General features: G+C 41.5%; 1 protein-coding gene across 1 annotated transcript; it reads left to right on the top strand.

Moving 5' to 3' along the window:
- Window positions 1-3,310: 3,310 nt before the first annotated feature.
- gapdh (glyceraldehyde-3-phosphate dehydrogenase) lies at window positions 3,311-10,887 on the top strand. The gene is made up of 12 exons (XM_034103437.2): window positions 3,311-3,395; window positions 3,927-3,972; window positions 5,624-5,723; window positions 6,226-6,332; window positions 6,428-6,518; window positions 6,915-7,030; window positions 7,546-7,627; window positions 7,954-8,105; window positions 8,751-8,829; window positions 9,285-9,368; window positions 9,458-9,555; window positions 10,493-10,887. The coding sequence occupies exons 2-12, from the start codon at window positions 3,950-3,952 to the stop codon at window positions 10,560-10,562; spliced, it is 1,002 nt and encodes a 333-aa protein (XP_033959328.1). The 5' UTR covers window positions 3,311-3,395; window positions 3,927-3,949; the 3' UTR covers window positions 10,563-10,887.
- The last annotated feature ends 1,436 nt before the right edge of the window (window positions 10,888-12,323 follow it).

The following is a 12,323-nucleotide window of genomic DNA, read 5'->3' as shown; positions in this document are numbered from 1 at the left end:
TTAGAAAGTGATGCTCCTGACTACCATACAAGTTTAAGAAGATAATATTGGTTTGAAAGAATTCAAAGCTATAAATAAACAGCAACAGGCTCTTTAACAAGGCACTGTTAGTAACATGTAAACTAGTTGTTCACACTAATCCTAATATTATCACTTAATATTAGCAAATTCGATTTTATTTTTTAAAACATATTGATGTAAATACATACACATATCGATTTGTTGTATAAATATTGCAAATCAAAACCTTTATTCACTAATAATTAACAAAAATCGTAGTTCTATCTCCTGTTATCAATGCATTCACATTGCCCGCCATGAACTTCCGGGGAACGATCCTCGTCTACATGAACCACGTGACGATAACCGTTTTTGGACTTCCGGTGTCGTAACTCTTCTATCTATATGGCGCTGGGTGCGCCGAGTATCAGAGTGTTACCATGGTAGCAGCGGGAGAGGGAGGGGCTGCAGTATGATCGTTGGAAGCTCAAATCAAGCGACTCGCTGGCTGTGTATTTGTTGCTAAATATCAGATAAACTACTACGCATACGTGACTGGCGAGGCGGTGTGTGTGGTGGGGGGGCCAGTGGGGGGGCCAACAAATATATCAGGGTGGCCATGGCCCCCCCCTGCTGGCGCCATTGCTCCCTGAGCATCAGTGGCCTCAATCTCCAGATTTGACTCTAACAGCCAGCGACCATGAAGTGAAAATGTTTGCAGTAAGTGTCACCCCGATGGAAGAAAGCTCTGGTGCGGTGAACAAGTTGCTCACTTACTATTCCCACTGGCATCGCCTGAAAAAAGCTGTGGCCTGGATGCTACGCATAAAATCCGCTCTGATGGCGAGGGCAAAAATGAATTTGAAGGAAAAGAGAGCAAAACATGAAAAAGGACCCCTCACTGTTGGAAACTTGGAGGAAGCGGAAGCTGCCATAATTCAGTTTTGTCAGTCCGCTTCATTTAAGGATGAGATAACTGCGCTAAAGAAAGGACTTGCAGTAAAAAGGAGCAGTCATCTTCAAAGACTAGCACCCATTCTGCAGAACAACTTGGTAAAAGTTGGCGGAAGGTTAGCGAAATCCGCAATGCCAGCCGAAGCCTGATTGGTGCCATTTGATATTTTTCTCATACTGCCTGTGCTGCAGCACCTCTTTTCACCCTCTGTCTGAAACCAGAGCCCAGTCTGCTCTAATTGGTTAGCTGGCCGGCTCTGTTGTGATTGGTCAACCACTTAGAGATGTCCCGCCCCTTAGCCTATCACGTACAATGTGTTGGAGCGCTAGCCAATAGTACAATGGAGAAGTTTGAGGCAGGGAGGGGAGTGTGTGGGAGGGAACACAGGGATTTTAGCCTTTGCAGACCATTGACATGCACTAAAACTATACAACACACTACAGGAAAGGGAAAGCCTCTTTAAATGTGAAGATTCCCTTCGCAGCACTAGATGGCAGTCTTTTTCCGTAAAGTGTTTATTTCTCCTCACCACAGAGTTGCCCTCTGGACTTTGCACAGGACACAAGTCGTGTTCAAGTCGTTACAGTCCTCTTCTTTATGCAAACCTCTGCAAAAAGCACTTCCAAATCCATATCAATAGATACTAACTGTAGTAAACAAGATAACATACGACATAGAGAATTGACTGAAAGGCAGCTGTCGTTGTGTTTAAATCGTGTTTTACTGCAGTTTTCTTTTGATTCTTGCACAGACTAACACTAATACTTGCCCCAGATATTTAATGAAGTGTGGACATGTGATGTGTATAAGGCAGTATTTACAGTACTGCCAATATAAAATGGACCGAGTGTTGAGCAGCCAGCCGGCGTCTAATCTTAGCCTGACCTTTAATTCCCCTCTCTGACCTTCAGCTGAGAGCAGAGGGTGAGAGCGGCATGCACTCGGGGGCTGTGGCCCTTCAGATACGCCGGACAACTGGACCGCAGCCATGAAACACAGAGCAGCCCGGCCTCCTGTTACAAAAGCAACACCGTTTCTGCTGGAATAAGTCAATGAATGTCTGTGCTGCAGCTAGATAACAATGTGTTCCCAGTGATGGAACTTATTAAAGTACATATACCCAACTACTGTACTTTTATTGAGGTACTTTTCTGAGTGTTTTCATTTGATGCTACTTTACATTCCTCCACTACACTTTGGAAGCCAGTAAATATAATTCAACTTATTCGTAAATTTTGACATATAATTATATGAAAAATAATCCAGCATGCAAAAGTTTTAAAATGAGGTCGAACTTAATGACTCAATAAAATACATTTATTCAAGTAATGCACTAAACTATTTAGATGAATACACAAAATATAATCAAAGAACATTTTAAAAATAGCTTAAGCTGACCTCAGTGATCTCCTGGTGAAGTTTAAAAGCTGCACGGCAGTATAGTATTAAAATACACTCCTCCAACAACATTTCAATGCAATAACATAACAAAGATTTTGTTTTTAATACGGCTATAGTGCAGAATGTGCGCTTGTGTGTACTTTATATATACTTTTAGTGGAACAGAGTCTGTCTACTCAGTTGTTTTACTATTCTTACTGGTGTAAAATATCTTCTTCCCCCTCTTGTTTTAACAATTTGAATCACCCTCTGAGTGCTTACTTTACAAACATCAAGTCTGTTACAAGAGAAAAAAGTCAAAATAAACTCTGACATTTTCAGGCCTTGTCATATTCTGTGTTTAAGGAATAGAGGTTTCATTTAGCAGCAGAGAAACACGTTGCCAAGACTCTAAGTGCAGCACTTTCATCCAGATAAAGGAAACTGTCTTTCAAATGAACGTTCTTTAGCATTTAGCTTCGGTTTGACATTTCTAATGAACCTGACAGAGACTCAAACAGCCCGCCTCTTCACATGCGTGACGAAGAGTTCACGTTGAGCAACTTAAAGTCAACTTTTCACTCTGATGCAGAGGTGGAGGGAGACGGTCTGAAAGTGAAGGGTCGTGGTCTTTGGACATTAAATGTCACAGTGGGGAAGACAGAGATTTGATCCTTGGTGTGACTGTATTCACTGAGAAGGTCAGTGGGTTACCCCTCTCTGTTTTCAGTCCACTATCTGAGGACTTTAATATCTATATCTAGACTAGGAAGGTGGCAACACACGCAAAAAACTACATTCTGAAACTTATGCTAAAATAATGTCAATATAAGCTAAATATTTCTGAGAAGCAAAAAGTCTTCCACAGTTTGAGACTCACATGCAGTTGCAGAGGGCAGCTTGCATGTTGCAGACTGACCTTGACATTCAGAGGGGCGTGGACATGAGAGGGGACCATTGAGGGGGCGTGGCCTCAATCTCCGGTCAATCATAAAATCACACCGACACACTCTGCTCTACCTCACTCGGAGTCAAGACGGACTGAGGCATCTCACAAACGGTAAATACCTCTAACAACAAAATCATTTTACACAGGGACAGAGAGGGGGGCTGCAAGGCCTCACACACACACACACACACACACACACACACACACACACACACACACACACACACACACACACACACACACACACACACACACACACACACACAAACACAAACACACCCTGATTTATCTGCATGAGCTCAATTGAACCGAGGTTTGAAGTAAATCTAGTCATAAAGTTCATAGAAATGCACTTTGCTTATCTCTTGTTTTAACATGTTGAAGTCTTTATGAGCATGTAAACTTGTTTTTTTTAGTGCAGATTAATTTTCAGGCATTGCAGATTTACACCTGCGTGGCCTGTGTTCACAGATAGCTTATCGGTGGAATACTTTTGCATGTTCATTTGCACTCTTTGCGTATCCCTTACAAGCTGCCCCTCACTAAGTAGAAACGTATTTATGGCATCGTAAATATATGTGATCATAAGTGGTGGTTGTTCACTTATTAACAGGATGTATTGTTTTCCCTCTCTCCTTCCAGAAGACTAGCACACCCCAGGCAAAATGGTGAAAGTTGGAATTAACGGGTAAGAGTTCATTTTCACCCACGCACTCCAAATAAAACACACACACACACACACACACACACACACACTCAATTTAAAGTCTCTCTGCACCCCGAATCACCGTAACACTGCTCACCTGCACACAGCGGGCATTAAGCAGATCGACCTAATGCTGCCTTTAGTTCAATGTACTCAATTCTTGAAGCGTATTTGTTAGTTTGATAAAGTATTGTTAGACATTCACACACTTTAACCTACATTTACTCGGGAAAATGTGCATTTGAGTGAACAAATGTTTTTACTTGAGTTAAAAGCCTATACAAATAACTAAGAAATAAAAGTTATCAGAATTGCATCAAATCAAAATAAGGAGGTAGAAAAGGGTTTCAAAAGTGCACAAAGACAATGTTAGTTTGCCCCAAACGGCTACATCTATCAATACATGGGAATTTAGGAAGATTATAGTCTAGTAGGATATTACTGAATTAGTCTTGGAAACACAATTTGTTCTACTGCATGTTGATTAGTAAATACAGTTTAAGATATTAAGCTAATAACATTTTTAGTGGCGTGTTTTATGCTGTGATGCCGAGTGTTTATATGGCTCAGTGTGGGGGAATAACTCTTTGTTGAATGATAAAATGAGTCCAAGCTTCAGTCTCTCTGTGATAATATAAATAGTGACACAGCAGCTGAGAGGACACATGTTTGGTGAGGCCGGACAGGCTCGGATCCACAGGGGGCTGTCTCATGTTGCTCGTGATCTTTGAACTTTGGCCCCTCAGCAGATAACCGTGTGGGCAGTTGCTCGGACGCGGGGGTCAGCGGGGGAGGGGTTTTCCGACGTCTGAAGCTTGTAACGGAATTGTAAATGTTATTGAACGCTCACAATGTGACGTTAGAAGAGCTCCCTATCTGCGGCATTATCTCTCCCCTCCCCCAGACAGAGTGTTTCTGTGCCAGGATGTTGGACCCGCGGTTAAAAAGTAACTCAGACGCTGATCAAACACTGCAGAAGGATTACCACATTCATAAGAGCTTCATTCAGACTTTAGCCTCCAGAGAGGGGTGTGTGTGTCTTTGTGAGCTGTGTGTGTGTGAGCTGTGCAACACACACCTCCCGCTGCCCCTCCTCCTAACCCCTGGCCTTACTCCGCCTGCAGTCTCGGGTCTCCTGGGGACTTAATGCATTGCATGGAAACAAAATTAGGACATACATCAGAACCAAAAAACCCGTTATTAGTCCCGAAGAGGGTAGACAGTGTATATAAAAGGAAGTAGGCTAACATATTAAAAGGGGGGGGGGGAACATGAGCCCAATAAGTACTTACACTTTTGCTGTTTTAGGTATATTTTGATGGAAATGCATTTGTTCTTTAAGAACGATTTTAAACAATATTTTTACATTTTTTCTTGCTACTTTAACCTTAGTAACCTAAGCACCTCTTCCACCACTGGAAAATAAGTAGCAGCATAATCAAAGTGAGTGTGTTTAAAAACCCCAGTGCTACATCTTAATTTCAGACTCTCACAATCGACTGCAGCTTCTTTCATTGTTACTCTGAGACTCAACCATCATCATTTCACACGGGGAGGTTTTTAATCCCGAGTTGCATGGTTCCATACCGCCACCTAGAGGCCACACTCACAAACAACTCTGTTCATTTTTCAGATTCGGCCGCATCGGTCGTCTGGTGACCCGCGCCGCCTTCATCTCAAAGAAGGTGGAGGTCGTGGCCATCAACGACCCCTTCATCGACCTGGAGTACATGGTGGGTGAGGGACAATTAAGGACTTTGGGATCAGAGTTTAAAATAAACAGCCCTCTACATGCAGTGGTGGAACTTGAATTGACTCGATACTATATTTAAGTAACATTTTGAGGTACTTTACCTTAGTTTTTTCCATTTCATGCGTCACTATTACTACTTTGGCGATATTTATGTGAGAGTTTTAGTTGCATTATAGATTCAGATTTGTTGCAACAAAATATTAATCAGCTAAAATGTAGACACTTAACATTTCGTTATCAGTAAAGATATCCAGCTGCAGTATACAAAGTAAGGACCTTTATCTGTAACGGAGTATTTCTGCAATTTAGTTTTACTGCTTTGACTCAAAATCTGTACTTATAAACTTGAGGTGATTGTTGAAGGCTTTTTGTTCAGTTATCCTCCAGGAAGAGACTTAATAGTACACGTAGAATATAATCAATTTTGGTCAGCTGTGGAAACTACCTCCCTCTTTATCTATGCTTCACTTTTCCTCTCTTAGGTCTACATGTTCAAGTATGACTCCACCCACGGACGCTTCAAGGGCGAGGTCTCCATAGACGGCGACAAGCTGGTCATCGATGGACACAAGATCACCGTTTTCCACGAGTGAGTTCACGATGTGGAAAGCATTTTAGTATAATTACACTTTCAAACATTAGCGAAATCTAAAACGTTTCTCTTCTTCTTGTGTCTGTTTCCAGGAGGGACCCCGCTAACATTAAATGGGGCGATGCTGGTGCTGATTACGTGGTTGAGTCCACCGGTGTGTTCACCACCATCGAGAAGGCCTCTGTACGTATCTCTTGACTTAAATGTGGAAAAAGCAGCTAAAACATGGCACGTATATGTACAATGAAGTGACTTATTTGACGAGGAATATTTAAATTTCAGTTAAAATGAAAGACCAGGGTGGAATGCCTAAGTAATGGGAGATCAGCATTTTGATACACAACCCTTAGAATGACAGAGTCGACGGTAAAAATGTCTTTCACAGTAACATCTTCGTGTATCTCAACAAAGACAGTTTGGCACCCTTAACAATTCATTGTGAGGCACTTCCTATTATGAAAAGATACATGATATTCTGATTTGAATACTATTTTCTTTTAACTTTTTGAATGTGTTGCGTGTCGTGCATTTAGCCGGAAAGGACTTGCATTAAATACTGTTTTGAAAAACTCTTTTCAGGCTCACTTGAAGGGCGGTGCCAAGAGAGTCGTCATCTCCGCACCCAGCGCCGACGCTCCCATGTTCGTGATGGGCGTCAACCACGAGAAGTACGACAACTCCCACAAGGTCGTCAGGTAAGAAGGAGAAAGTCTTTGATGTTTTTGTATATTTAAGGGGTTTTAAATTCAGTTTTTATAGTTTATGTGTATTATTGAGCATTTTGTACGTCTGCTCCTGATGTGTAAACAATTGAGTTTTTTTTAAAGAATACTAAAATGTTTTAGCTGATGACTTTATGTAGTCTACCCAAGTTCAATTTTGAGGTACTTACATTTCCTGCTACTTTTTTTTTTTTTCTTACAAACCAATAACAGTCAAATATTGTACTTTTTACTCCACCTTTATTAACTTGGATTACTTGAAATGGGTGGATTTATACAACAAAATTAGTATACTCTTTTGCCTTTAGATCTGCAATATACATTTGCGGCTGTAGTGCAGCGTTCATTTCCCCGCTGCGGCACAAATAACAGATTTCTGGTTCTGACATTCAAGCGTTTTGAAAGCAGGACTTTTACTTTTACCCCGTTGTGTTTACTTTAACTTTAATAAAATACAGTAAACTGATGTTTCTTTATTCTCTCCACAGCAACGCTTCCTGCACCACCAACTGCCTGGCCCCCCTGGCGAAGGTCATCAACGACAACTTCGTCATCATTGAGGGTCTGATGGTGAGGAAACAACCCCTGAAACCACAAAAAATGATATTGTCATTATAAGTATCTTAAGTTAGAGGGGGGGGGTTTATGGCATATTTACTCTATGCATTACATTAATGCACAATGTACAACAATATCCATTTCTTTTCCGATTACTGACCATTTTTATTCCATTTCTATGTAAATACGGTTACATTTTAATATTATTCTAGTTTTCTATCTGTTTTTAAATCTCTTTTTATGTATACACCACGACGTGGAGTCAAATTGCTCATACGTGTCAACCTACCTGGTGATAAACCTGATTGTGATTTAACCCTCTCCCTTCTGACTCTCAGAGCACAGTTCACGCCATCACCGCCACCCAGAAGACGGTGGACGGGCCCTCCGGTAAACTGTGGAGGGACGGCCGCGGAGCGAGTCAGAACATCATCCCCGCCTCCACCGGCGCCGCCAAGGCCGTCGGGAAGGTCATCCCTGAGCTCAACGGGTCAGTTTATTTGTTTATAGCAGGGGGTCCAAACTTTTCTCTCTGAGGGCCAAATAGAGAAAAATGTATTGCCTCATCAGTTAAGTTATAAGTTGGCAAAATCAAATGTAGGTAAGTTATGCTTGATACTTGAACAAAATCACAGCTCTCATACGGTTTCATTTTTCTTTTTTATTAAAACATGAATACTGTGTAATATATTTGTACATGTTTAAGAAGTAAAAGTACTTTTTGAACTTGCTGAGGTTCGATTCAAAATGGCCTGCGGACCGCGTTTGGACACCCCTGGTTTGTAGTGTCGTGGACAGTCCCCATTAATCAACTGTCACAAAGACCGTAAATGGGGCAGCTTTCGCCAACATTGCTAATTTCTAGCTGTTGCCAGATGATAATGGACACCCTTAAAATCACAATACATGCAGGTGCAGGAACCCTTGCTCTATTGAGTGTTGTTGTATTAACCACTCGATGTGTAGAGTCTTTAGTTCTTGACCTAACCTATAGAACAGTATTTATTTTTGTTGGATTTAAAGAAACCCCTTCCATTTGTAGTTAATTGGGTCATATTCTTTTACCAATCCCTTGTAATATGTTTCAAAATAACATTATAGAAATGTTATTTAACTGTCGTCTTGTGTTTTACAGTAAGATTACCGGCATGGCTTTCCGTGTCCCGACCCCCAACGTGTCCGTGGTTGACCTGACCGTCCGTCTGGAGAAACCCGTGAGTGATTACACACGTTCATGACCTTTAAACAAACTAAAATTAACTTAACTGTATATCTGGATTTGATTTTTATCCTACCGTCCACACATGTAATGAAAATAACCAAACAAGCAATGACTATTCCCTTAAAGCAAGTATTTTGCATATAGACTACGGTGCGCATGTCATTTTATTTTTGAGCCAATCTCCTATAACCAGTTCTGACATGAATCTGTATTAATTGTTGAAAATAGTGTCCAACAAGTCTATCATTTACACTAGTTTGACTAATACTTGCTTACAATTGTTCACAAAATGTCATCAAAGTACTCCCCCTTGCTTCATGTTGTAGTAAAACATACCTTGCCAACTGCCAAACAACAGATATATATATATATATATATATATATACACACACACACACGGATACATGTGTTGTATATGTACAATAACACATGTTCTTTTTTTAACAGGCCACATACGAAGACATCAAGAAGGTCGTGAAGGCCGCAGCTGATGGACCCATGAAGGGCATTCTGGGATACACGGAGGACCAGGTATGTGTTTGTCTCTCTCTACAAATGATCCTTTAAAACTGCGTTTGGATCAATATTCTTTAAACGTTTCCTCCGCTCTCTTCCTCCAGGTCGTCTCCACAGACTTCAACGGTGACCTCCGCTCCTCCATCTTTGATGCTGGCGCTGGCATCGCCCTCAACGACCACTTCGTCAAGCTGGTCGCATGGTACGTGTCGTCGCTCTCTATATAAGCCACTATCGACGCCTTTTTTAAAATGGAAATGTTCAAAGTTATCTTTCAAGTTATTAATTTCACTCGCCGTGGTGACGACTTGTGAGGCTGGCTTGATGTTATGCAGCTCGTACGGTTAATACAAATAAAACGCATTCAAAAGGCAAAACACCCATATAATGAAAAGCAAACTTAGATAGTCGTTCTTTCTGTGAGATGATAACGTTGAGAAGTGTAATGGTTAGGAACTTCGTCTCGTCTGCATCTACCAGATACTGTAGGCTTGCTCACATCTGTTTCTTTCTGGAGTGGTGCATTGATATGTTTTTTTTAGACCGGCCCAGAAGTTTGCAATAGGATTTTCATTGTATCATGGAAACGATGATTCCTGCATGTTTTATTCAGCAGAAAAGGCTTTCGAACACCGCTTTATGATATTTGAAGGCTAAATACAATCACCAGTAACAATATAATGTTAGGCTATAAACAAACCACAACACGGTCACGTGATTCGCGTCACCACCGCTAAGCTAAAGGCGGCTAATGTTTGGCGTGACGGAACGTAGCCGTCTCAACAGTTGTTTCTAAGATGCACAAAAAGCTACACTTCTTCAAATTGTGTTTAAAACCAGATTTCAGGCCTAACCACACACTCGTAAAATAAATAAAACCTATGACGTCGAGACAAAGGAACAGGAAGTTGTAAAATGCTGACTCATTCCCTGTCTAAGGACTCATTCCTGCGCCGCTCTATACCCTGGCGCCTTGGGAATTGTAGTCTTATATACTCCATTGCCAGTTAATTGCGTTTACCAACCCTTTCTCCACGAAACCGGGAAAAGAACCGTCTAACCTTCAGCATAGAATTACTTCATAACCCAATATCTATTTCCAGCTGCATTTTGACTCGTTTTTGCTTCTTCCTGACCAGGTACGACAACGAGTTCGCCTACAGCAACCGTGTGTGTGACCTGATGGCTCACATGTCCACCAAGGAGTAAAGAAAACCATCTGTTGCTCATCACTGCACTACCCCCCCCCCCGTCCCCCCCCCCCCTGTCTCCTGACACCAGAGTTATACATACCAGAGTTATACATGCACAATGATGCGTTGTGTCTTTATGACTGGTTCCTTCAAAAACAGCAAACCCCATCTGATGCCTGAGGAAAGGTCCCACAGAGGGAAGACGAAAAAGATTCAAATTGGTGACCAATTACTTTTTTGTATGTGTTCTGTTCTTGTGTGAGATGGAGTGAGAGTGTCTGTCTGCGGCGCGTCTTCGGTGCTGCAGTCAGAGGTGAAATAAAAAGTCCCGTTTGTGAGAATCCCTCGCCTCTTTTCTCATCACTGCACATCTTAAAAAAAAAACATCCACCACCGGGATAATGCAGATATCGGCAGATGGATTTCTATCTGGGTCAGTGACTTGAGCAAACCCTATCGATGCGTCGCATTGAGGGAAGACACTGACGCCTCCTAATTTGGGCAACAACCCATTCTTGCACAACAACATTGCGAAAGCGGTCACATGATCCATTCTTAAAGACAACTGTGCTGAAGTCCTGTTCAATACATAGAGTATCGGACAAAAGCTCACTAAGATGGTTCAATATGATTGTTTTATCAATGACTCTTGCGTGTGGTTTTCTCTCTGAAGTGTCAAATTATTTTTAAATGTTTCTTTCAAATGTCCTCCCTAATTGATCCGTCTCGGTCACTTGTCGGAGTCAGCTGCTCGTCAGTATTAGCTTACATGACGCCACATATTCATACAGGAATATGCTTAATAAAGGGAATAGTGTATAGGAAGTTTAACTAAACCCATATAAGCCATGTGTTCTGCCCTCCTGCTTCTACCAATTGGGTTTTCTGGTAACTGGTGTATCAATTCTGTCGTGACATACAATTTGAAAACTTAATCAATTCTCTTTTAAATGGTGATTTTCTGAGTTGAACTGGTTCACCAAGTGTGAGAATATTGATAGCTTTAAAGCAATGTTTTCCCTGTCAGATCACGACAGATGTGATTATTGATCGCTCCAATTACACCCTCCAACAGGCGCCTTTTTATATAAATATTTTAGCAGCCATTACAAATGAAAGAGATCAGAAATAATGGATGTTACTTTAATTGGTGACAAGGAGAAGATCGATCATGCGCCACGGTTCATGTTCAGCCACTAAGGCCCTTTAATCTAACAGCCACTGGATCAGATCGCATGTTTTACACACAGATGATTGCAATATATTCAAATGTATTCACAGAGATGATATGGAGATTTAAGGTGGGACAGAGATCAAAGATCCTTAAGCCCCCCCCCCCCCCCACATGTGTCTCCCTCTCTCTGTGTGCATCTCCTGATCATTTCCAAACCACGTTGTCAACAGCAGATGTTTCTCTCCAGATAATTACCACATGGATTTACAGAGAAAGCGTTCCGAATGAGACGAGAATAAATACGATGCAATCTTTGCATTAAATTCCCGCTGAGAGACCGAAGAGGCTGACAACCGGAGGAGAGGAAGGTGAGCTGGGATGCTTTTGAATGTATCGACAGGTTTCCTGCAGGTTAGCGTATCGAGGATGGAGAGAATATGCCGATGGAAAGTGTACAAATATATATCTTTGGAGGGATGTTAGTCTCTTTTTTATTTTTCATGATGTAACTGTCAATTGAGTTTTTTATTATTGAGTTTTTGACCCTCATGACTCTCAGCTGACTTTCCTCCGGGAGAAACTCCTGCCAAGTAATTGAGAAAT

The sequence above is a fragment of the Pseudochaenichthys georgianus genome, chromosome 16 (genome assembly GCF_902827115.2).
Source record: "Pseudochaenichthys georgianus chromosome 16, fPseGeo1.2, whole genome shotgun sequence".
In the NCBI taxonomy this organism is placed as follows: domain Eukaryota; kingdom Metazoa; phylum Chordata; class Actinopteri; order Perciformes; family Channichthyidae; genus Pseudochaenichthys; species Pseudochaenichthys georgianus.
This window is presented reverse-complemented; position numbering and strand designations above follow the sequence as displayed.